Raw genomic sequence first — 27286 nt, 5'->3', positions numbered from 1 at the left:
TTGTCACTAAAGTTAGCATAACTACTACATAAAAATTAAAAATAAAATTACTTGTCATTAGTTTTCAAGGATCAATCACATAAATTGATTCCTCTCCTCCTTTCTTGGGAGATGATGCTTATCTGGGCGGTTGTATCCTTACGCACATAGATGCTCATAACATTGACAGACTCTTGCAAATGCAATGTACATGTAATCTATTCTAGTATATACTTATGAAGGGAATTTTAAAAAATACACTTCTCCCTCAATATTCATGAGGGTTAGGGGCAGAGCTGGCCTGCGAATATTAAAAAAACACAAATAATATTCGGGACGGTTCTGACCCCCGAAACCCCCCCTGCCTTCCTCCGGAATCTTAAGCTCTCTGAGACTCCCCAGAATCGTACCTGGTGGTCTAGCGGGCTTTCGGGGTAGGAGCGATCTTCCTACGCTCATGCCCCATGCAGATCACTCATAGGAAATGGCTGCCGTGAGCTCCCGTCGTAGTCTCGATAACATCACAACTACACTACTGCAGTGCCCTGTCCACAGGTCCAGCCAAAAAGAGTTTGCATCAGCTGCAACTAATTCAGAATGCTGCAGCACGACTAATAGAAAGCTGCAAGAGGCGTGACCACATCACATCCTTCCTGCACAAACTACACTAGCTACCAGTACCTTACAGGGTTAAATTTAAAACTCTGTTTGATTTTCAAAGTCCTCAGACAAAATGGGCCAGAATACTTAAAGAACAAGCTAGCCTTTTATACACCTTAGAGACTAATGCTCCCTCTAAGGACTGGCCGGGTGCATGCAAGTTTTTTTCTGTGTGTGCGACAAGTTCTAAAAAAATGTTTTCTTGTGAGCAACAAGTTTTTGTTTTTTTTTTCTTTAATCTTTATTGATTTTAAAACTAAAAACAGTGCCAAACAAATAAAGAACAGTAGGTATTACATACAATGCACTATAATCTGTACAGGCAACTTATATATCATTCAAGATTTTCAATATCATATATTAAATAATAATACATTTTAACATAATATGTGATTTAAATAATTCATAAAGTTACCTAAATGTCACCATCAGTATTTATTTATGTCCCTCCCTTTCTCCCCTCTCCCCATGGATGTGTATAGGAAATGAATAAAAGAAATATTATCATACCTCCATAAATTTAGTTAACGGACTCCAAACTTTATTAAATACAGCACTAAATCCCCTACATTCTGCTTTTATTTTTTCATATTTGTATGTGGTGCATACATTCACCCACCAAAAAGTGTAGCTTATTCTGTCATGATTTTTCCAATTACTCGTGGTCAATTGCATGGCTATGCCCGTCATAATCATAAATAGTCAAAGAAACATAGAAACATAGAAATAGACGGCAGATAAGGGCCACGGCCCATCAAGTCTGCCCACCCCAATGACCCTCCCTATCTATCTTTGCGGATAGATCCCACATGTCTATCCCATTTGGCCTTAAAATCTGGCAGGCTGCTGGCCTCAATAACCTGAAGTGGAAGACTATTCCAGCGATCAACCACCCTTTCAGTGAAGAAGAACTTCCTAGTGTCACCGTGCAGTTTCCCGCCCCTGATTTTCCATGCCCTCTTGTTGCCGCTAGACCCTTGAAAAAGAAGATATCTTCTTCCACCTCGATGCGGCCCGTGAGATACTTGAATTTCTCGATCATATCTCCCCTCTCTCTATGTTCCTCGAGTGAGTAGAGCTGTAACTTCCCTAGCCGCTCCTCGTATGGGAGATCCTTGAGTCTTGAGACCATCCTGGTGGCCATTCTCTGGACTGATTCCAGTCTCGGCACATCCTTGCGGTAATGCGGCCTCCAGAATTGCACACAGTACTCCAGGGGTGGTCTCACCATGGATCTATACAATGGCATAATGACTTCAGGTTTACGGCTGACGAAACTCCTGCGTATGCAACCTATGATTTGCCTTGCTTTGGATGAAGCTTGTTCCACTTGATTTGCAGACTTCATGTCTTCACTGACAATCACCCCTAAGTCTCTTTCTGCTTCAGTTCTTGTCAGGATCTCGCCATTTAGGGTGTAAGTCTTGCATGGATTTTGGCTTCCCAGGTGCATGACTTTGCATTTTTTGGCATTGAAACTGAGTTGCCAGGACCTAGACCAGCGCTCCAGTAGAAATAGGTCATGCATCATATCGTCTGCCATTGAATTTTTGTCTGTTGTGCTTTTGCTCACTACATTGCTTAGTTTGGCATCATCGGTGAATAATGTTATTCTACCTCGGAGCCCTTCTGCCAAGTCTCTTATATAGATGTTGAACAGGATCGGGCCCAGGACGGAGCCCTGTGGCACTCCACTTATCACCTTTGACATTTCGGAGGGGGTGCCATTCACCACTACCCTCTGAAGCCTACCTCCAAGCCAGTTCCCAATCCATTTGGTCAATGTGTTGCCCAAACCTAAAGAACTCATCTTGCTCAGCAACCTGCGGTGTGGTACGCTATCAAATGCTTTGCTGAAGTCTAGGTAGACGATGTCCAGGGACTCCCCAACATCCAGCTTCCTCGTCACCCAGTCAAAGAAGCTGATCAGGTTGGATTGGCAGGATCTCCCCTTAGTAAATCCATGTTGGCGGGGATCCTGTAGATTCTCCTCGTCCATGATCCTATCCAATTGGCGTTTGATTAGGGTTTCCATTAGTTTGCTCACTAGTGATGTGAGACTCACTGGTCTGTAATTTGACATCTCCATCCTGGAGCCTTTCTTGTGGAGTGGAATGACGTTAGCTGTCTTCCAGTCCATCGGGACGTTACCTGTACTATGGGAGAGATTGAAGAGCGCGGATAGCGGTTCCGCCAAGACATCACCCAACTCCCTGAGCATCCTGGAGTGTAGGTTGTCAGGCCCCATTGCCTTGTTGACCTTGATTTTTGACAGCTCGCAGTAGACGCTGCTGGGTGTAAACTTGAAATTACTAAACGGGTCAACTGATTCATCCCTTGTCTGTGGCTGAGGGCCGATTCCCAGCGCCTCGCAGGTGAAGACTGAGCAGAAGTATTCATTTAACAGTTGGGCTTTTTCCCAGTCCGTCTCTACATAGTCTCCGTCTGGTTTTCTGAGACGTACTATCCCGCCCGAGTTCTTATTTCTGTCACTGATATACCTGAAGAAAGATTTATCTCCTTTCTGGATGTTCTTTGCTAGAGACTCCTCCATGCGGAATTTGGCCTCCCTAACTGCTGCTTTGACGGCTCTTGACTTGGACAGATATTCTACTCTAGAGTTCTGTGTCCCTGATTGTTTGTAAGAGATGAATGCTTTTTTCTTTTCTTTGATGAGGTCCGAGATCTCCGTAGAGAACCACTGTGGCTTGTTGTTCCTACTCCGTTTGCTTACTGATTTAACATAGCGGTTTGTTGCTTCCTGTATGGTGGCTTTCAAAGTTGACCACATTTCTTCCACGCTGTCGGTGTCTGCTTGGCTTTGTAGCGCCTGGTGAACGAAGTCTCCCATGTCTTGGAAGTTTGTGTCTTTGAATTTGAGGACCTTGGTCAGTGTGATAGATTTCGTGAAACCTTTCCTGAGATTGAACCATATCATATTGTGGTCACTGGAGGCCAAAGTGTCACCCACCGAGACCTCTGTGATACTTTCTCCATTGGTAAGTACCAGGTCCTGATCCCTTGTTGGTTACAATACCAGTTGCCTGAGTCTTGCTCCATTCAAAGAGTTTAATAGCTTCCTGCTGCTGCCAGAAGCAGAGGAAAGTGTGACCCAATCCACATCAGGCATGTTGAAGTCACCTACCAATACTGTGTCCCCCCGCAAGGGGGACTTTTATATTTATCTAGAGTGGGTTTCACATGTAGTATCGTTCCACAAATTATAGCCTCATATTATAGTGGAATATTCAAATCCAAAACTAAATTTATTTGTCCCCAAATTGACTTCCAAAATATAAATATAAACAGGCAAAAATATAACAGATGATCCAAAGTCTCTATATCAATGTGACAAATGCCAGCATCTATTAGACTTAGAACTATCTATTTTATTTAATCGAACCGGGGTCCAGAAAATCCTATGTAACAAAAATAAACATGTTTGCCTCATAGATGCTGATGTTGTACATTTCAATCTCCAAGTCCAAATTCATGGCCAACAAGACACAGAAATATATGCCGGTGGACATAATATATTTGGACTTCCAGAAAGCGTTCGACAAGGTTCCACATGAAAGACTTCTCAGGAAACTACAAAGCCATGGAATAGAGGGAGATATACAAAGGTGGATAGGCAAATGGCTGGAAAACAGAAAGCAGAGAGTGGGCATAAATGGGAAGTTCTCAGACTGGGAGAAAGTGACTAGTGGTGTGCCCCAGGGCTCGGTACTTGGGCCGATCTATTTAATATTTATATCAATGACCTGGAAGACGGAATATCCAGTGAGATCATTAAGTTTGCAGATGACACAAAGCTATGCCGTGCAATCAGATCGCAGGAGGATAGCGAGGAACTCCAGAGCGACTTGTATCAGTTAGAGAAATGGGCAGAGCAATGGCAGATGAAGTTCAACGTGGAGAAATGCAAAGTAATGCATTTAGGTAGTAGGAATAAGGAGCACGAGTATAGAATGTCAGGCGCAACTCTGGGTAAGAGCGAACAAGAAAAGGACCTGGGTGTGCTGATAGATAGGACCCTGAAGACATCGGCACAATGCGCGGCAGTGGCAAAGAAAGCAAACAGAATGTTAGGCATGATAAAGAAAGGAATCATGAGTAGATCGAAGAAAGTCATAATGCCGCTTTATAGAGCAATGGTCAGACCACACTTGGAATACTGTGTCCAACATTGGTCTCCAAACCTAAAAAAGGATATAAAACTGCTGGAGAGGGTGCAGAGACGAGCAACGAAGCTAATAAGAGGTATGGAGAACTTGGAATATGAGGAACGACTCAAGAAACTGGGACTGTTCTCCCTTGAGAAGAGGAGGCTGCGAGGGGACATGATCGAGACGTTCAAAATACTGAAAGGCATCGATAAAATAGAGCAGGAAAATAAATTATTTACATTGTCCAACGTGACAAGGACAAGAGGACATGGTTTGAAGCTAAGGGGGGACAAGTCTAGGACAAATGTCCGGAAGTTCTGCTTCACGCAGCGACTGGTAGACGCCTGGAATGCTCTCCCAAAGGAGGTTATTAAGGAATCCACTGTGCTAGGATTCAAAGGCAAATTAGATGCACATCTCCTTACGAGAGGCATAGAGGGATATGGGTGACTAAAACTACATCAGGTGTATACCTGACTGGACCTCCGCGTGTGCGGATCGCCGGACTCGATGGACCATGGGTCTGATCCGGAGAAGGCAGTTCTTATGTTTTATCTCGAAGCTCCAAATGTCTCTAAGACTGATTTTTGGTTTTTTGTTTAAAAATCCAGAAATCAATTTGTACCACTGGGCAGCCTGATGTCCTACTAGATCTGTTTGGTAGCAAAGGATCTGCAAGCTAAAATAAGTTTTAAAAACCAGATTTGCAAGTATTTTTGTGAACAGCCATGTAAAATCTGTGAACAATGCTCCTAGAATGTATGAGTAATTGCTCATGTGCTCTGCTTAGAAGGAACATAGGTCAAGACTTCTGAGGTCCTCTCAAAGAGCATCACTATCTGTACCCTCATCAAAATTTGTATGATATGATACCTGCCAGTGAGCCTTCTCAGAATTAGCCCCCATGCTCTGGAATTTACTACCAGAGGGGCTACATCTAACTCCAGACTACCTCTACTACCAGGACTAGCTTGCCACAAACACTAACTCAGTTCTTTATATCTTGTTCAACTGTATAAACAACTTCCCGTGCGTTTAGCCTCCCATCTGTTTACCCCAATGCACTCTGGATCACCCATCTTGTCCCCATCAAATATCTGCATTTGACACCTCAGCTTTAGGATAAGCTGTATTATCGAAAAGCATTAGTGTCATATCTGTGTTATTTGAATGTTCTGATTTGTGCTTATAATATGCTTCATAAATATTATGGGGCTCATAATCAAACACATCTAAAAATCTGCCCAAGTCAGCACTTGGGCGATCTAAAAGACAGGTTGTCCAAGTGCTGATATAATCAAACCAGCTTTTTGGATGCGCTGTGGACTTTTTATGCCTCTGAATGCCGCTGTGCGCTGTTCTGGGATTCAAACGCAAGTTGGATGCACACCTTCTTGCATATCATATTGAGGGATACGGTAAATCCGGGTCTCCAAAAAGGAGTACCTAAATGGGCCGCCGTGTGTGCGGATCGCCGGACTAAATGGACCTCGGTCTGATCCGGTGAGGGCGTTTCTTATGTTCTTATGAGTGTATCTGGGGTTAGGGCATGTCTGGGTGGCCAGTCCATTACAAGATTGACCCCCTCCCATATCCAAAAGTTCTTGATCTGGGCGTTTGGTAATTGAACAAAATTTTGGTCAAAAATGTGGTATAAAGATAGACGTCCTAGCTGTCTGGACGAACAATAGCCTGGACGTCCAGATAGACGATTTTAGAAAAAAAATATTCTTGATGCATTTTTTGAAAATGGGCATTTCCCCACTGCCAACTTTGGGCATCAAGCACCATATGCCCAAATTGGAAATAGACGTATTTTTTGATTATGCCCCTCTAAATGTTTTTAAATCCACTCTGAAGAACTGTAGAAATTGTCACAAGAATATTCAAAAGCACTTACATGGTTGGCAGTGGTGCATTAAACACAAGGCGAACAAATGTAAACAAGCATACGAGGGGCCGCTGAAAATGTTTTTTGAAAATGGCCATTTTCAAGAACTCAACTTTGGATGTCTAGCGTAATATACCCAAATCGGACTTAGACGTATGCTTTGATTATGCCCCTCCACGTCTCTCTTTTAGTTTGTATTAGATCTCTCTTATTTGAATTTCAGTTCTTTTAATAATTATATCTTTCAAACTGTTTCATTATTAAGTTTCAATTTACTGATTTTAATTTTACCTCATTCATTGTATTTGTGTTTATATTTGGTCATTTTACGACTGTAATGCTGTTAACAAAATTGTAAGTTTTAAGTAAAATTATACCTGCTGTACACTGCCCTGGGTGAATCTCTTCATAAAGGTGATTAATAAATCCCAATAAATAAATAAACTTATACTGTTCTGTAACCTCTGCAAGTAACTGGGAGACACGTCTGAGGCCTGCCTGTGCTCATCCATTTGTATATCCTTCTTGCAGTTATGAGTTATAACACCTAAGTACTCTCTTTCTCTTTTATTGTGTCTATCCACAGCTTGCCATCTCTTTCCCTCATCCCTTCCAGTATCTCGCTAACTCTATCCTCTTCCCTCAATCCAGCATGTGCGCTTTTTTCTTTATCCCCTCCTTCTCTGTTGCTCTCTCTCCTCCCCACTTCCCTTCAGTGTCTGTTCTCCTCTTTCCACTCCCCACTTCCATCCAGCATCTGCTCCTCACTCTCTCTCCCCTTCAGCATCTGCTCCCCCTTCCCCCTATCTTAAAGAATAGCACCTAGTGCACATAGATGCCTTACTGTCAATTAATGGCATTTGTGACGCTCGTAAGTGGCACACACCTCTAGGCTCCAGTTTATAAAATTTCCCCATATATGTATAGCAGTTGAATTTTGCTGCTACATATATTGTTATATGCTCCCAGCTATGATCCAATTCATCTTTACCTAATCTAAATTTTCACTCTTGCGGTTTTTAAGTGAATTACTCCTTCTGGTACCTTATATGCTGGTATGCTATATGCTATTTTCATATCTTTATTGTATTACGCTTGTTTCTCTTTTTGACTCTTTCATAAAAATGATATTAAAAAAAAGAAACAACTTTCAAACCTACTTACTAGTTACTTAATATTAACAAATGTCTGTGTTTTTGGTTTAAGGATCCATCAAGAAATCATAGAGCATATAGACTTACTGTAGCCAAACTGGACCCACCTATCATTCCCTTTACACCCTTACTCATAAAAGGTAACTTGGAAATTAAACAAAGCATTTTGTGCAAGTTAGTGGGGATGAATGAAGGTTTGAAGGAAAAAAAACTAGTTTCCATTAGGAATCATACAGGCCAAATCGTAGTAAGAGAGGAAACCAGTCTGCTAAGGGCTTTGACCCATCTTTCATAGTTTTCATATTTGCTGGGCTGAAAAGTCAAATTTTGATCTAGCCCATCTATTCCTGTAAATGTCATTAAGAGGATATGGGAGAATGCAGTGGCGTGGTAAGGGGGGAGCGGGAGGGGCGGTCCTTCCCAGGCGCAGTCTTGCTGAGCATGGCACCCCTCCTCCACTCCGCCCCCCCTCCCCCACTCCTCCTTGCTGCGTGCTCCTTGCCTTCCCTCGTACCTTTTTTACTTCCCTGGCGCAAGGTTGCTGCTCGCGTTGCCATCGGCACTCTCTCTGACATCACTTCAGGAACCCGCACCTAGAAAGTGACGCCAAAGGGCGAGCCAACACCAACATGGGCATGCTGCTTGCGCTGGAGAAGTTAAAAAGGTAATGGAAAGGGGTGTGCGCGTAGTGGGGGGGAAGATGGCGGGAGACGGGCACCACTGCCCAGGATGCCTCGCACCCTTACTATGCCACTGAGAGAATGGGCATTGCTTTGGATCTGAATAAACAGAGGAAGTTTATTTTCTTAGGTGGCATAAATCTGTAGCTGTGTGTGCGGGAGAAGTGGATTAACCAAAATTGGTACAGGCATTCCTAGGATTGTGAGCTACAGATATGTTCTTTTCATGTTAACCCTAGCAGTGGCTTAACGAAGGTGAGTGGTGCCCCTCTCCCCCCCCCCCCCCCGCCGCACACGTACGCCCCTTCCCTGTACTTTTTCAACTTCGGCACAAGCAGCCACCAACGTGCTACCCACATCGGCTTCAGCGCTGTCTCTGATGTCACTTAGGTGCGGGTCCCGGAAGTGACGTCAAAGAGAGCACCAAAACCCACACGGGCAGCAAGTTGGTGGTTGCTTGCGCCGAAGTTAAAAAGTACGGGGAAAAGGGCAAATGCATGGCAGGGGGAGGAGTGGGAAAGGGGGGCAGAGAGGTGGAGGGGTAATCACGCCTAGGGCAGACCGCCCCCCCTTACTACGCCACTGAACCCTAGTTGATTTTATTGTATAAAATAGAAGTTTTATAGGCGATATGATCAAATTTTAAATAAACCTGAATAGTATGAGTTAGTAGTAATGTAACACATGATAACTATTCCCCTTAGTGAACAAAGCAAAAGAAAAAGCATTGTAAACTGTAGCTTATGGGACTCATAATAAAAAAAACTAAGACATCCAAAAACCGTCATAACTCGGCACTTGGATGTCCTAATTGCTGGGGCGTCCAAGAACCAATTTTCAAAACCAACTCTCTGGAAATCTAGCAAGGAGTTTTGCCTGCTGTGCATCCAGAGGTCTAAGGAGCATTTTGGAGGTTGTGTTATGGGTGAGCTTTGGGCGGGTTAGACTTGGATGTCTTGCAGCAATAATCAAAACTTTTCTAGGATGTCCTAGATGGAACGTAGATGTTTTGGACTAGACCTGTTTTAGAAGTATCTAAGTGCCACAAAGGTGCCCAAACCTACCAGATGACCACTGGAGGGATTTAGTAATGACTCCCCACACTCCCCCAGTGGTCACTAACCACTTCCTATACCACAAAAATCTGACTGAAACAGTACATGCCTGTCTCTAGAACAGAAGCAGTTGGTATGGGAAGGCCTAGTAGAGCAGCACACAGGTGTCTTAAGTAGCCTGATGGGCAGGCTTGTGAACCATAGAGAGGAGGAGCCAGGCCAATAAACCATTCTAACCACTACATTTATGTTGGGAAAGTATGAGATCACTAAAACCCTATTCTACTGCCATATAGGTGCCACCTGCAGCCATAAGGGCTTTTGGGGTGGTAGACAGGTGGGTGCAGTAGGTTTTGGGGGGGCTCACCATAAATTATAAGGGGGTTATGGTGAGATGTATATCTGGCACCCTTTATGTGACATTCACAGCAGTGGCTTCGAAGGTGTCCCACTGCTCTTTTAGGATATGTGTGTGGTCAGTCCATTACAATTCTGGCCCCTCCCTCGTTCAAATGATCTGGGTTTGGACGTTTTGGACTTGGAGGTTTCTGTGGTTGAAAATGGAGTATAAAGTTAGGCATCCTAGGACGTCCTGTCGGCCAAGACGTCCAAGTAGGTGATTTCTCCCCCCCAAAAATTATTTGGATGTCTAGTGCAGGGCTGCCCAAGTTCAGTCCTTGAGATCTACTGGCAGGCCAGGTTTTCAGGATATCCACTATGAACATGCCTGAGAGAGATTTGCAGGCAAATCTCTCTCATGCATATTCACTGTGGATATCCTGAAAATCTGGCCTGCCAGTAGATCTCAAGGACTGGACTTGGGCAGCCCTGGTCTAGTGGTTTGTCTTTCAAAAATGGACCTTTCTGAGCCTCAGAATTTGGACATCTTGCAGGAAACATCCAAATCAGGCTTAAATGTCCTTTTCAAAAATGGTCCTCTACATATTCAGAGGTGCTAGTCGTAATGATTATTGTTAAAAACCATAAGGAATAAGAGCTTTATGAAAAGTTCAAGGAAATATCTTTTTACATAGCATTCTGTAATTCATGTACTTTTCATAAACTGATGACTGTTTTTTCTTTACAGATATGACTTTTACTCATGAGGGGAACAAGACATTTATTGATAATTTAGTAAACTTTGAAAAAATGGTATGTAGATATGTATGCATACATATTTTTGTCTAAGCAGATGTTCTAATAAAATCGATATTAAATAGAATTGAGTTTCACACACATTCTCCCTACAGTACATAAAAACTAAAGATGATTTCAATGTTTGTAACAAAGTGTGACCACTACGAGGGGGTGTTGAAAAGTTCTCAGTCCAATCAACCAACTTCCTAAATTCTGAGCGTTATTTTGCCATTGTAGCTGAAAAGAGAGTTATCTTATTTCATTAAGTGCCAATTTACAGAAACAAAATTCTATGTTTTGGCATTGTTTCAGCTCAGTGATTAAGCCATATCCACGTCATTTTCTTTTTGGTTGGACTGAGATCTTTTCAACACCCCCTCGTAGGGATGTACATTCATTCCTTCATTTCATTTGATACCAACAAGTAAAAAATTTTCAAAGGGATAAAAGATTACATAGTATTCTGCTACCAACAAGTAGGCATTGCCTCCCCAGTCAGGGCTGGAATGCATCAACTGTTTGTGAAGTCTACTTTCATTGCTAACCTCTGGTCAGCCTTCATTAAGATGCATGCAAAGCAGCTATTTTGTCTTTAGTGTACTTGTACATTTTCATCAAGCATTGCTGTCTTGGTCAGTTTTATGTACAGCACAATTGAACACTGTTCTAAATCTGCATGATGTGCCTTAATTCCATCTACCAGAAAAACCAAATTCTACCCAGCTTGCTACGAAAAATATAACACTGGCAGTTTTCAGCTTGGGAGTCATCACATGTATTGTTGCATACTTTCTCCATAGACAATCAGGATACAGAGCTGCTTACATATAACAGGAGTTCTCTGTAGACTGTAGGATCATGATGCCACACAGTCCCTCCCACCTTCCTCTCATCAGCTGAAATGCATACCAGCTTTGATAAGAACTGAGACACATATGGCAGCTGCCAGTTTTTCTGAAGCTCTTGAGAACAGATCCATCAGATGATACCACAAGACTTCTGTGGCTGCATGATCCTGCTGCCTATAGTGAAACCCTATTACAGGTAAGCAACTTTGCTGTATAATAAAACTTGACTAACCATAGCTGGAGTGTATTTTAGCAGATTCTAGTTTGGAAACATCAAACACGCATAACAGAATGTGTATCTCCAGCAATATTTCTCTAAGAAATTAAAAATCTTGAATTCAGTGGCATAGCGAGAGTAGGAGGCACCTGGGGTGGTGGTGCCCCCGTGTCCTCCTTTCCACCCCCCTGGGCCCTCCTTTCTGCCCCTCCTGCTCCTTCTGCACCCCCACGTCACACTCGCACCTCCCTTCCTACCCCTGTACCTCTTTAATCTTCACCAGCACAAACAGCTTCTCAGGCCTGCTGCTCGTGCCGGCATTGGCTTTCCCTCTGATGTCACTTCCTGGCCTTGCAACCTGGAAGTGATTTAAGAGAGCTAGGCTGGTACAAGCAGTAGGCCAGAGTACTTGCTAGCACTGGCAAAGATTTAAAGAGGTATGGGGGATGGGGAAGAGAGGGTGTGAATGTGGCATGAGGGGCAGAGAGGTGCCGGTGTCCCCACCAAGACATCGCCAGGGGCAGTCTGCTCCACTCCCCTACTGTGCCACTGCTTGAAGTATTTGCTGGTAATAACTTGTCAAGAGAAAGGAAGATTGATGTTTTACTTTATTTAGACTAATGCCCAAAGAATAAGGCATAAGTATAAGCTAATTTGATTGAATTGAATTTTCAATTTCTGTTCAGCTAGTGTCCTTCCTAAATTTATCTCAGGCCTTTAACCCAGACAGATGATCCATTTACAATAGAAATTTGTCTAAAATAAGGTCTTGCCAAGTAGGGAAAGCATGCAGAGAGCATGGCTTTCAGGATTGCTTTCATGCATAAATTTTAGTTAGTGCACTTGAAATATTGGTGATAACTGCATTTCCTTTTCCAGATGTCCCACCTTATAACATGGGGGTGGAGAAGGGGTAGATATAAACCTCCCTCCAAGTTTCCTTACCCAAGTGTTTGCTGAACATGGGAAGTGTTCAGTATTAAAAAATTTATTAGAAGCCCATCCTTAATAAATGCGATTTTGCCACTGTAGTATGTGGTAATATGAAGTGTGGCCATTTGGGTGGGGGAGGGAGATGCAGTCAATAGGTGGGAGAGAGTGTGAAAATGTGTGTGAGGGTACATGGGGTGTGGTGGGGTGTATTTGTTTTAGTGGGGAGTGGGGCATGTATGTAGATGGAGGGGGGGCATCGTGTTCTATTTGTGTTTGAAGGGTATATGTTGAAAAGATGAGGTGGTATGTGTGTGTACATGAGTGTAGGTGTGGGGGATGTTTGTGGGGTTCAGCTTAAAAAATATGGGAAGAACTGGCTTGAGTTGAACTTTTTGGTGCCACCCTTGGCCATGGACTTTGGTGATTGTTCTCGGTTCTTTACACAAAAAAGAGGGACTTTTAAAATGGAACACTCGTCAACATTCTGCAGCCTATAATTGTTTCTCATGTAGAGTAATGGGATATTTACAGAGGCTTTCTTCTCTGAAAATGGTGACCCTAGGTTGTTATCTTTTGATCTAAGACATTCATATTTTATTCCTGTATGCAAATTTGCTGAATTTATATCATTTTTGGGGTGTCCAAAGAGACAGAAATCACTTATATTTAATTCTCTCTAAAAGTCCACTTATTGGAAATTGTAAAATGAACTGGTGAGGTAGTAAAATGATGCCTTTCCAGAAGATTAATATTTTATGCTCCAATAAATAAAGCTCAGCTTTTTGTTTCCAGTACAGCTATTAGTCATAAATGCATTTCTTGTAATGTCAATTTAAATTCTTCCTAAGGGAACATTCAATGAAGATTGTACTATAAATATATTACAACATACTATAATTTCTATTGGATAGTCACTGTGCATAAGGTTAAGAAAATGATAGTACTAGCATGGAAACATAGAAACATGATGTCAGATAAAGGCCAAATGGCCCATCTAGTCTGCCCATCCACAGTAACCATTATCTCTTTCTCTCTCCGAGAGATCCCACATGCCTATCCCAGGCCCTCTTGAATTCAGACACAGTCTCTGTTTCCACCACCTCTTCCGGGAGACTGTTCCACGCATCTTGTATAGTTATCAGCACAGAATGTAAAGGGGTACAGGGCAAGGGTAGCTGATCAGCACAGGCCCTTCTAAAAGGAGGATATGCCTGAAAGATGGCAAGCAACAGGGCGCAAGCTGCCCGAAGGAAGTTACTGCATGTCCCCCTCCCCTCTTAGTATATCAAAAATGGCAAGCAGGGTTTTATTAATGGCATAGTGGAAAGAAATGTGAATACATTAGATATTTGAAAGCATTGAAGTTCTCATTTATTAGACATTTAGGGGGGGAGGGATGTTATCAAGGTATTGTAAAAGGAGAATTTTTACTGCAGTTTGATATACCACAGGAGCCATCAACCATGCTAAAGGATCAGTGCTGCCTGTGAGCCACCTCACACACACTGTTAGTCTAATAGCCCTGGAGTATCAGGTCTTAAAACATGGCCCAATGCTCCTAAATTAATGCAATACATTGGATAGAGAGAGAACACCAGATGTGGTGGTATTTAGATTTTAGCAAAGCCTGTGACACCAGATTATGAAAAGTGACAAGGACAAGGTTATTTCTAGTTTTAAGAAACAACTTCAGATTCTAACAGAGCGGATGTGTAGCCATGATTTAGTCTTAAATGTAGACAAATTATTATCAGCAATGTGGATTTCTTGCTAATTTAATGTTATATGTGCCTTTCCTGAGCTATGTGGCAAATTTCTTCTGCTTTCAGAGGACATAATAACTTTAGGTTTTCATTATGATGTTATGCCAAAATGTATTATGCAGATTGGCCAAATTGTAAAATCTTGGGGGGGGAGGGTCATCTTTGGATGCTCTGACCATAGAAGGGTGTCAGGTCAAAAGCGCGCCGGGATAAAGGCGCGCCCAGACAATTGAGCGCAGCGCGGAGGCACGCGCCGCTCTAAATTACTGTTTTTAGGGCTCCGACGGGGGTGTGTGGGGGAGAACCCCCCCCCACTTTACTTAATAGACATCGTGCCATGTTGTGGGGGGTTTGGGGGGGTTGTAACCCCCCACATTTTACTGAAAACTTCACTTTTTCCCTGTTTTTAGGGAAAAAGTTAAGTTTACAGTAAAATGTGGAGGGTTACAACCCCCCAAACCCCCCATAACGCCGGCGCGATGTCTATTAAGTAAAGTGGGGGGGGGTTCCCCCGTCGGAGCCCTAAAAACAGTAATTTAGAGCGGCGCGCGCCTCCGCGCTGCGCTCAATTGTCCGGGCGCGCCTTTGTCTTTCGAGCCGTTGTCTATGAACCTCATAGAAGCATGTATTGGTTGAAAGCAATTTGATAACACTCGTACACATTTTCATTACAAGTAGGCTTGACTACCAATGGTCGTTTTTGCTGAACTGAGTAGATCCATTCTTCAGCACCTACAGTTGGTGCAGAATACAGCTGACCGTTTTAACAACATGGTCAAAAAAGTTTGATCACATTACTTCAATGTTAAATCAAGTACACTAGTTGCCTGTAGCAGCACTGCTTTAGGCTATTGTGCTTTGGTATACCAAACTGGGACATCCAACTTATCTTTGTAGTAAGTTGATAAAACATAGTTCCCAGCACGCACTTCATTCAACAGTAAAAAGTCTTTTGCAACTCCAAGGTCTTGTTGTTATCAACCTTTTAGCAATTCAGAAAAGAGCATTTTCATATGTTGGACCTTCTCTTTGGAACTCCTTGTCTGAGGAACTCCACAATGCTTCTTCATATCTTGTGTTTCATAAGCTTTTAAACACCTGATTGTTTCAGCAACATTTTTATTGGTTTGTTACAGAATTTTTATCTAATGGCATTGTTTATTTATAATACTATATTGAAACTGTATACTGTACTGTAATTGTAAACTGCTTTGACTCTTTGGTGTATATATACGGTATATAAAATTAATAAATCCAATCCAAATTTTAAAGGGACTGTGGTGCTGTCCCTTTACTCCCCTCCCCTGATTACATCTCTACCTTTCCCAGTAGAGTGTCTGTACTCTCTGGTCTCATCTCAAACCCCTTTTCATTTAGCACCGACATCCTCTGATCAAGGCCCCAACCCCAATCAAAGTCCCGTTCTCCTCAATGACACCCCTACCCTGGGGTTATTGTGCCTTCATTTTAGGGCCAAGAGGTTCCTTGTTGAGCACACCCAGAGCTCACTGCAAGTTGAATTAAAGAATTGATATAGTATTGAGCTGGTTTACATGCATCTGCATGTTTTGCATCTCATTACTATGTACCATGGGGGTAACTTATTTAGTACAGTGTTACGTCAAGAAGCCCAATATTATAGCCTTTAAAGTCACTTTAAAGGGCTAATAATGCTGGTTACTGCCCTAATGCAGCTTGGTATCTTCCCCTTTTAGTGTTTGTAACATCCAGTGATTCTGATATACGGCTAACTTTGTGCACTGCACTTACTTTACAGGGAAGACTGTAAAAAAATGACAAACTATGGATGAATGTACTAAATTTAGGCAATGATCTTTGGGGGAGGAAGGGGGGTTCTGTTTTGGGGGTCAGGCCTGGCTGGTGTCTGCGTCAGTTTTGACCAAATCCAAGTGTCAAATTTTAGCCGCAGATTCAGTTTCTGCATTAACTACTAATGTTGCAGACAATACAGAATAATTAATACTATTTCAAGAGGTAGCGCTAAGTGCATTACACACTATTAGCTGTACTTAACATGCAATAATGACTTCTGGTCTGCTTTCTTCAAAATAGTGGAGGTCAGCCAGCAATTAATGCTAAGCTTTTGCAGTTACCATGGGTTAAGAGCAAAACTGTAGTGCATTAGTAATTAGGCCCATTGCAAGGCCTGACTGTTGCCTCAAGATATATTCCTTTGCCAGTAAAATTAATATTTGTTTTTGTATTTTGACAGTAAATGAATATTTTTTCTTTATATTTTTAGCGCATGATTGCTAACACAGTAAGAACAATAAGGTACTGCAGAAGCCTGCCTTTCAGTAAGTCCTATATGGTGCTTTTGTGCATTGGTCTACAGTTGAATTGCATTTCTTTCCTAATTGTGTGCAGTTAGTATATATGTTTTTGTATGTGTCTACTAACCTAACCTGGTTCTGTATAATATTTTAACTCCAACTTGTTTTGTTTCTTTTAAGATATTTTTTTTTTATTACTGTACACCGCCTAGAAATTTGATTAAGCGGTATAACATTTTTTTTTAAATAAACTTGAAATAATAAACTATACTGCCAGACCACGAATGGTTCTAGGTGGTTCACAGCACATAAGGCTGAACATCCAGTGAATATACAGTTCAAAAAGATACATCAGTTTCTAGAATGTACACAATACATGTTGCATTTAAAAAGCTTTAGGAAGCTTGGGTTACAAATTTGTCAAATAATTATATCTTTAATAGTTTTCTAAAAAAAATAATAGGATGAGACTTGAAGCTGCATGTTTGTCATAGTTATTGAATAAGGCTTATACTCTACCCAGTTCTTAGCAGACTACAGTTTAGAACTTACAACATCTTCAAAAAGAAGGGAGGTTATCAAAGTAGGCTACTGTTAAGTCAGATTATTTTACCATAAATCGGGATATTGTAGCAATGGGTCCATATGCTAAAATAGGCCAACTTGTATTAAAATAATCCAAATTAAAAGTAGTACACACTGATAGCATCTCCATAAACAACATATAAGATTATTTGGTGCCAATCAAATAGTTTTACGGGAAAAAGAAACTAACCACTCCAGAATTTAAAATTGTGTCTAACGGATGTTCATGCCAAAATTCAAATCTGAGACCAAGAAACTTTTCTGCCACATTTCAAATTTGTGACCAATGAACTTTCCCACCAAAATTCAAATTCATGACCAATGGTCCTCCCTGTTCTCAATCAGGTCTATGGACCCATTATATATAAAGACAAACTGCAGACCTCACAGCATACCCTGAAGAAAGCCACAGCATGATGGCTGATACATCGGTTCTACCTACCCAGACTCAGCAAGACCAATACAAAAGCAGCAATTACACCCGAGTTAAAATAGTTCGCTTGTCAGAATTTGTCACCCAATTTAACCCCCCCTGCCCCTATCTTTTATCAAGCTGGACAGCTCAGCATTTAACTTGCGCTGTTCTTCAATGCAGCTTGATAAAGGGGGGGGGGGTAAATATCTTATTACAAAATGTAGCTGAATTAGGGTTGTCCTAAAAAAATTAAAGTTGGAAAAACTGTGCAAATTTGAAGTTTTTCCCATGAATTTGATAGACACTAGAGGACATAAGAACATAAGGATTTGCCGCTGCTGGGTCAGACCAGTGGTCCATCGTGCCCAGTAGTCCGCTCACGCGGTGGCCCCCAGGTCAAAGACCAGTGCCCTGAGACCAGCCCTACCTTTTGTCTGGTCATTTTGCTCTTAGTCCCAGTTTCTCTTTCTGATTTTGTCTATCTTCTAATTCTCTTTCCAGTGTCTACTGTCCATTTTCTTTTCTCCAATTCTCTCTTGCTCCAGGCCCTGTCTCCAACATATTGATTTTTCCCTTTCAACTTTTCTCCTTTTTCTTTTCTGCCTCTGTCCACATATTAGGAGTAATGTCAGGAAATTCTTTTTTCATGAAGGGGGTGGTAGATGCCTGGAATGCCTTCCCTGTTGAGGCAAAAAACAATGACCGAGTTCAAAAATGCATGGGATAGACACAAAGGATCCCTAATCAGCTAAGAGTGTAGCAACTGCCAAAATATAAATAATTGAGCCACCTAAACAATTTTCTAAATAAATAGCCTTTTTTTTTGTTTCCTGGAAAAAGCAGGATTAGTGACGTTACGCAATTTGAATGGAGTATTCTAAATCAAAGAACCAGCTACCCAAAATTTAGAGGTGTGCTATTCCTCAAGTTTGATAGAGCAGTAAATATGCAGAGAGGCTGCAGTAGGTAGTGGGGCCTCATATATAGGGCAGGATTAACCAATAGGCCAAGTAGGCACGTGCCTAGGGCCCGAAATGGTCAGGGGAGCCCGATGAAGGAGGGCATCAACATTGTTTTTTCCAAACGGCGGTGGGCCCCTCCAGCATCGATCGGCAATGCAGCCCCCCCCCTCAATTGACAACGCGGCCCCCCCCCCCCATCGACAGAAAGTAAGACAAGCAAGCAACGCGGGTAAGAAAGGCAATGTGAACTGTAATTGTGCAAGCCTGGGCACAGGGTGGGGCGGGGTGGAGGGCCCAGTGCCTAGGGGTCCTCGACAAATTAATCCTGCCCTGCTCATATATGATGCTTTATGAATTCATGCAAGAGCTTTAGCTTTCCAAGTTTATTTAAATTTGATATACCGTCAATGGCAATGCCTTCAAGGCAGTTTACAATAATAAAACTTAATATATAAGAATAGAAAATAGAGTACATCATGTTCAAAAGACAGTACAGAAAAGCAGAGCATGCTTGAGTTCCTCAGCCTCAAGTGTATCCTCAAAGATTTCCTCCCTTTCTGAATACATCATCAAATAAATATGATTTGAGGCCTCTTTTGAATGATAAGCTTGGTTCTAAACATAAAGTTAATGGTAGTGAGTTCCAGAGTGTTGGACCAGTAATACTAAGGGCTCCTTTTACTAAGGTGTGCTAGGGTTTTAACGCGCGGAATAGCGTGCACTACATTGCCGCGCGCGCTAGACCTTAACCCCAGCATTGAGCTGGCGTTAGTTCTAGAAGCGTAGCGTGCGGTAATTTCCTGCGTGCGCTAAAAACGCTAGCGCACCTTAGTAAAAGGAGCCCTAAGTCTAGACTCACTTTAAACTGACTGCACCACGTTACATGCAACCAATGTCGTCTAGTCATTATTACAGAAATATGGTCAAAGCGGGACAGTCCAAGCAATAATCAGTGAATATGGGTCTGTACTTTAGTAGTACAATATAGTAACAGTTATGTGAATTCATAGGCAGCCTCCAGAATTGTCACTATACCACAGGACTGCTATCTTGCTTTTGGCCTGTTATTTTTAGAAAAGAAAAAAAATCTGGAAAATTATGTTTTAATTTCTTCTCTCTGCAAGTAATGTTCAGGTAATTACGCTTCATATATCTATGATGATGGCTTTTGAAGGCATGATTGCAATTTTTGATTGAGTAGTTATGCCGTAGCCTGTCCACCATTAACTTGTACAAGTCAATATGTAAACTCCACAGTCAGCGTTTCTTTTAAAGGCTGGCTGTGGTGTCTAAAAATATTCCTGGATTTTCAGTGTTGGTTGCTATCAAGATAACTGTGCTGAATCTCCAGATAATGGCGATATTTAGCTCCACTAGACCGTGCCGAATATCGCTGCCATCTGGATATTTTCCTCCTCCACCCTCACATTACCTCAGAGTGATCCAGATAGAAACATAGAAACATAGAAGATGACGGCAGAAAAGGGCTTCAGCCCATCAAGTCTGTCCACTCTGCTTACCTCCTGTCTATGCCCTAATGACCCAATTTCCTTATCTTGACCCTCGTAGGGATCCCACATGGGTTCCCTAAGAGGGTCAAGATAAGGAAATTGGGTCATTAGTGCCATGATGGTCTGTAATGAGTTTCAGCGGCATTATCCAGATAATCCTTGTGTCATAAGTTAGATGCCTAAAAGCAGCACACTGAGCGCTGATCCTATAATGGCATCTGGACGCTCACATTCCATTATAGAATACTAACATAAACCTTTATCTATGCTTCTACATGTGACATGTTAATGTCAGGTGCCATCGACTCGTTTTCCTGTCCTAGCGACTTGATGATCGTCATCAAGTTTTGGGGGCAGAATCCAGAAGTAGATTGCCAGGCCTTTCTTCTGCACATCCAATGTTGTTGCTTCAAATGCAATCCTCCGCTTCCAACATTGCCCATCTGCTGCTGCCCAGATGGGTGGTACATTGTTTGTCTGACATCTCCATTGAAACCTGTCCATAGCTTTCAGCCTCTCAGAAGTGCACAAGCCCTAGTGGCACGACAAGCCCATGCACCTTGACTGGAGGCCATGTTAATATCAGGTGTAAATGTGTATGCCTAAGGCACATCAATGCATAACTTACATGCATAAATGTTGGATAGGCCCATGCCCAACCCTTGTGCTCCCTGTACGTACACCTATTTGCATTTACACACTATGTGAGTTGCACACTAAAATTACAGAATACTGCTTCGTGTCCAGCTAGCATACACACATAGGACCTGGACAGGATTAATCCTTTTATGGGCTCCAGGTAAACAAGCACAATGCCCCCCCCAAATAATACAGTAAAGTCTCAGTTAATCAGGACTCTCACACAACTGGCAAAAAAAACCGTCAGTGGAAAAAAAAAAAAAAAAGCCCCCCGAAGAACCAGTGGCAGCAATCCTGAGCCACAAACCCCTTTCCCTCCCTCAAGCCCCAAAAACCTACAAGTGACGGAAGTCCTGAGCCACGAGCCCCACCTCCCTCCCAACCTGAAGCACCAGCATGGCAGCATTCTAAGTCACAAATCCTCCCTCCCGCCCCAAAGTACCAGCACAGCTGTGGTCCTGGGCTGCAAAACCCTCCTCCCTCCCTCCTTCAAACCCCGAAGTGGCAGAAGCAGGCGGTGGTCCTGAGCTGCAAACTCCCTTGCTCCTTCCCTCACTCTCTCTCCTTCTCTTCCTTACCCGAAGTGAAACAGTCAGCAGGAGGCAGCCTCAAAACAGGCTGCTCATGGCTGGACCTTTCCTCTGACACGTTAGAGGAAATGCCCTGCCAGGTTGGTTTGAGGCTGTCTCCTGCTAACCTTTGCACGTCAGGTAAGGAAGAGAGAGAGGGAGTGAAGGGTTTGCGGCTCAGGACCGCCACCTGTTTCTGCCACTTCAGGGCTTGAAGGAGGGAGGAAGGCTTTGCAGTTTAGTACCACTGCTGTACTGGTGCTTTGTGGCGGAAGGGGGTGGGGATTGAGAGTGTGTTAGATAAGGTTTCTAACACTCTCAATTAACCAGAAAAACAGTTATCCGGTATCTACCAATCCCCGTGGGTGCCAGATAACTGAGATTCTACCATATAAATGCATTTTGAAACTTCCTCAAATAGGCTCCCATATGGTTCTGACTGCTGAAGAAAACTAAAAAAAGGAGAAAGCAACTGGTAAGTGTTGCCTGACTCCCCCTACTGTGCGCAAATCCTAAAAAAAAAACCACCCCTTACCCGCCTATGCCCCTCCCATTCCCACACCTCCTTTTCAGGTCAAAATTTATGAGCAAATGTTAATAGAATAGCATTTATAAAGATGCATGTGTAAATTCTGATTATTTCCAATTAGTGCTGATAATTGTCAGCACCCAATTAGTGATAATTGGCTTGTTAAGCAATTAAATTGGGTGTACAATTTGACCATATACCCAAATTTGCATGCAGAATTGTGAGTGCCAAATAGGGGTATACTGTAACATTCTCATATGTAAGTGCCAGTATTTTATAACTTGGCATGCGCAATTGCTGATGTTATAACAGTGTTTCCCAAGTTGGTCCTGGAGTATCCTCTTGCCAGTCAGGTTTTCAGGATCTCCACAATGAATATGCATGAAAGAGATTTGCATATAATGGAGGCCGCGTATCAAATCAATCTCATGCATATTCATTGTGGAAATCCTGAAAACCTGACTTGGTTGTGACCCTCAAGAATGATGGCTGTTCACCCCTGCTCTAGAGCATATTTTTGAACCTGTGGATGATCAGCTGATTACTGGGCTCTGATTTTATTTTTCACTGAGCTTTGCATATCATTCCTGTCTTACCAGATCCTGATGCTGCCCTAGCTAACAAGAACCATCAGGATGTCCGAGGATATGTACGACAGCTGTATCTCATTGACAACCAGAGAACATTATCACAACTCTCACACCGGCTGGAGCCACGACGAGCATGAATATTTAACTCGGCTAAAACCAATAAACCAGCAGTTCATGTCACACCTGGATACTATATGAACTGCTATCCACTGCCACTACTACAGATATAGGGCTGTAATCAAACCACATGTTATACTTCTGTTTGCATAAAAGAAAGGTTTCACAATCTATTTTTGCTAACCAATAAATCAATCAATCTGTTTCCTATTTATTTTCAGATTCTTGTTAGGATAATCTTGCATTACTTTCACTTTGCAGCAAATCACCACTTTGTCAAAGATTTTCTTAATAACAATAGTCACTTTAATCCTTTTGATGATGAAAAGTACACTTGGAAGGGCTCTTTTCTATAGCACAGAGAACTGTTCAGTTCTTTATAAATATCTTTATTGAGAATCAACAGGGCACCACTCTATCACTGACAGACACATGCTACTACATTAGTTCTTAGCTTTGCAGACTATTACTTTCCTCAGTTCACATGTGTTTTCATTTATTTTCAAGCTTTCAACTTTTGCTATATCAGTTACCACACAGTGTCTTCATTTCTGTGCCTCGCTTTCGTTCCTGCTTTTTTCAATGCTGTGATGCACAGTCTCAACACCAATGCATTCTGGGATGTTCAGGGTCCTGAACATAAACAGAAGACAAGTTGCCTGCTGTCCCCATTTCATGGTTTATTATGTTGGGTTTTTGTCTTTCTGTGGCAGAATTGTTGATGAAGCGTCAAAAAGACCTTTAAATGTTACAGTTTGTGAGACCTTTCTTTTATTTTCCATAGAAGAAACATCACTATAGGAACTTATTCTCAAAGCACTTGTTCCTATGCTGTATGAATGGGAACTAGAAATTTGTGCGTGTGCCATAGTTCTGAAACTCAAAGTCTAAATGTGCACACAAAAGACAATCCTGAAATCCCAGTAAACATCAAGTTACCACCTGAATTGGAGAAATTCAACACACAAGTTCCTCAGAATGCCACACCAGATATACGTGTGGTAGCCATCCTCATAGGAACATAGTAATGTGTGAATATGTTATTTTATAACATTTCATAACGCTTATAAAGTGCAAGTGCTTCAATAAGTTATATAATGGTCATTTTTTAAGATGCCGGCATCTTTAACAAGGATTTAGCATCTTGCTAAGATTTTGAACTGCTCTGCTCTCCCTATCCCCGACCCTGATGAAATTATGAAACGCGTCGGTGGGGATTGAGGCAGACCCAGTTTCACAAAGCTAAGTATTGCCTTTGCAGTAACTCTTAAAAAAATGACCATTATATAACTTATTGAAGCACTTGCACTTTATAAGCGTTATGAAACGTTATAAAATAACATATTCACACATTACTATGTTCCTATGAGGATGGCTACCACACATATATCTGGTGTGGCATTCTGAGGAACTTGTGTGTTGAATTTCTCCAATTCAGGTGGTAACTTGATGTTTACTGGGATTTCAGGATTGTCTTTTGTGTGCACATTTAGACTTTGAGTATGAATGGGAAAACATGTTTAGTAAATGAGGCTCATAGCTGGCGCACATAAAGGAGGAATTAAACTAAGAGGGCCTTTTACTAAGGTGTGTTAAGGATTTAGGCCCAAATTCTGGATATGGCATCCTAAGTTGCATGTGCAAATCGAAGCACATAGCTGATTTGCACACACAACTTAATTGTTTAACAAGCCAGTCGGCTTAAACAACACCTAATAATTGAAACTAATTGGCAAAAATTAGAAGTTACACACACAACTTTGTAAGCACATTCTATAAAGTAGTGCACATCACTTCTAGTGTGTGAATCTCTAAAGGGGGCATGACCAGGTTTTTTCAGTGCCCATATATAGACACCATTTACTGAATTTGGCCTACTGTGTTTTGTTGATTATGCCGATAGCATGAAATGACTTAGTGCCTCAATAGGAAGCACTGAATATCTGTGCTAATTGCAAACAGTGCTGCTGCGCAGTAGTGAACATTTCAGCATTACATTTCTAGACCGCAAAACTTCTCAGATCGATGTGATTCACCAAAAAAAAACCCCTACTCTCTGGCCTGATTCTGCTTCTCCTGCTCTCTGCCCCGATTCTTCTGCTCTTGCCACCTTGCTCTCTGCCCCGACTCCATGGTTTTAACCTGTGGGTTAAAACCATGGGCTCACAAAAGTTTCCAGCTCTGTATTTTTAAAAAAAAGTTTCCAGCTCTTTCTTCGCGGTGAGTATGAGCAGACCATCTACAGGCAAAGAAGATGGTCTGCACATGCTTCCAATCGCCCCCCATTTGCAATTCGTCAGCCCGCCATGATCAGGCAGGTTAGTGAATCTAGCCCATAATCTCTTGGATTATATTTAAAGCACTAACATTCGCAGAAATAGGTATAACAATCGTTATGTCATTTGCATAACTAAAGATCTTCAAATTGAGGGTTGCGAGTCTCTCACCTAAGGATGCCAAGTAAATGTTAAAAAGCACTGGGGAGAACTCTCCCTCTGATGTCACTTCCAGGTCCCGCACCTAGGAAGTAACATTAGAGGGAGAGCCAACGCCAACATTCGCAGCGAGTTAGTGATACTGCTCGTGCTGGGAAATTAAAAGAGGTACAGTCTAGGGAAGGGGTGTGCGCACGCGGCAGGAAAGGAGCAGGGGGGACGGAGAAGAGGGCACCACCGTCCTGGGCGCCTCTCACCCTCACTATATCACTGGCTACATAGTAATAAAGCACAGAAGAAATGTGATATGTAGAGGATAATTCTATATATATAGTGCTGGTTATGACACCAATTTTAAGCCTATTTTACAAAAAAACAGGCACCTATGTTTCTTTATAGATTGCTAGCGCGAATGGCTAAAAGTGTGTGTGCATACTTAAAAGTGCAATCACACCAGTCCTAGAGTTGCTAGAAATGCCTGTACTTAGGTGTTCAAAACCCAAATATAGCAGTGGTGTAGCCACGTGGGGGCCTAGGCTCCCCAATTTGGGTTTAGGCCCCTTCCCCCCCCCCCAACTTGAGGCACAGCCTGATGCTTTAACTGGCAGGGTCCCTGTGCCCTGCCAGTGGAAGTCCTCCTCCTGATAAGCCAGGTAGCTAGTAGCACTTTTCCAAGGCTGCCGCCACTGCACAGGTCAAGCTCCCCCTACCCCCCCTTCCCCGCACCTGCTTTGTTTCTGTGAAACTGAGCATACACAAGGGAGACCTTCCCTCTGCACATGTTCAGTTTATGTTCATGCGCAGGGAGAAGGTATCGCGCATGCTATTTCACACACACAAAAAAAATCAAGCATGTATACGGCGGGAGGGAGGATGTTTAGCCAGCACAGTGACAACAGCCAAGGAAAAGTGCTGCCTTCACAAAAAAAAAAAGGGCTTCAGCAGGCAGGGCTTGGAGAGCTCTGCCATTTCAGGTATCTGGGTATGGATGGGGCAAAATTTTGTGGATCCCCCACCTTGGACTCAGGACCCCCCCAAAAAAAATATCTGAGGTCTAGCTATGTGCCTGCTCTATAATGAATATGTTCTAAAGATTATATCTCATTTATTAGAGGTTTCTCATAAAAAAATTGACACCTGCCATTGACGCAGCCTTAGCTGTTTATCTGTTAAATATGCTGTGCCAAATATACCCCCCTTTTACAAAACTGTGATAGCAGTTTTTAGCGCAGGCCAGCGCGCTGAATGCTCTGCGCTGCTCCCGACACTCCTAGGAACGCTATGAGTGTTGGGAGCAGCGTACAGCATTCAATGTGCTGGTCTGCGCTAAAACTGCTATCGTGGTTTTGTAAAAGGGGATAATAATGCACAAGCAGAAAAAAAGTGAGGACGAGAGAATAGTCCTTCCTGTTTCTTTCAGTTGAACATTTGGAAGTGGGTTTTGCATCCTGCTGCTCTGGTGAATTGCTCCTTTTGTGGATTACTGCCTTCTGTTCATCATTCTCACGCCTTTGAGAGGATTCATAACTCAAATAATGAAAACACATTATTTATGCATCGAAACACTGGCCGTGTCAAGCTGAGCTTTAATCCATCTTATGTGATTCTCCAATAAAGTTTGTATGTTCCTAAGGAAGGACTATCCTCTCGTCCAGTGGCATATCAAGGGGAGCAGGGGGGCAGTCCGCCCCAGGTGCACGCTCCAAATGGGTGCATAGCTGGCCACCCTCCCTATCCTGGCACTGCTGCTTTCCTTAACCAGCAGCGGCAGTAAACTTCAAATCAAGGGTGTCCGCGGCCCAGCTTGTGCTTCCTCCGGTGGGTGTGTAGTTTCTGGCCGGCTCCCCTGCAGTAGTTTTACCACTCAAAGACGATGTCAGAGAGAAGGTTTCCAATGCAGCCGTGGATCGCGCAAGATATCGACGCTCGTGGCTTTGAATGGAAAACCGGCTGCAGGAAGGAACCGGCCAGAAATGCTATTGCTGCACAGGACAGGGAAGAGAAATGTTGCTGCTGTACAGGGAAGGGAGGGGAGAGAGAAATGCTGCTGCTGCACAGGCAAGGGGGGAGAGAAATGCTGCTGCACAGGAAAGGGGGAGAGAAATGCTGCTGCTGCTACACGGAAGGGGGAAGAGAAATGCTGCTGCTGCACAG

The 27286-nt window shown here is 42.6% G+C and overlaps 1 protein-coding gene across 9 annotated transcripts in view; it reads left to right on the top strand.

Annotated features, from left to right (window-relative positions):
• The window catches only part of RAPGEF4 (Rap guanine nucleotide exchange factor 4), a 251957-nt gene extending 228426 nt beyond the window's left edge, over positions 1 to 23531 (top strand). For 8 of the 9 annotated variants that reach the window (XM_033947091.1, XM_033947092.1, XM_033947093.1 and 5 more), the window contains 4 exons: positions 7906 to 7993; positions 10676 to 10740; positions 16750 to 16804; positions 22590 to 22717. In XM_033947091.1, coding sequence (XP_033802982.1) covers positions 7906 to 7993; positions 10676 to 10740; positions 16750 to 16804; positions 22590 to 22717 — 336 coding nt within the window. Of the gene's footprint in view, positions 1 to 7905; positions 7994 to 10675; positions 10741 to 16749; positions 16805 to 22589 lie in introns of all 9 variants that reach the window. The other variant, XM_033947094.1, reaches the window with a different exon arrangement.
• Positions 23532 to 27286: the final 3755 nt, after the last annotated feature.

Source organism: Geotrypetes seraphini, chromosome 5 (genome assembly GCF_902459505.1).
Source record: "Geotrypetes seraphini chromosome 5, aGeoSer1.1, whole genome shotgun sequence".
Classification (NCBI taxonomy): domain Eukaryota; kingdom Metazoa; phylum Chordata; class Amphibia; order Gymnophiona; family Dermophiidae; genus Geotrypetes; species Geotrypetes seraphini.
This window is presented reverse-complemented; position numbering and strand designations above follow the sequence as displayed.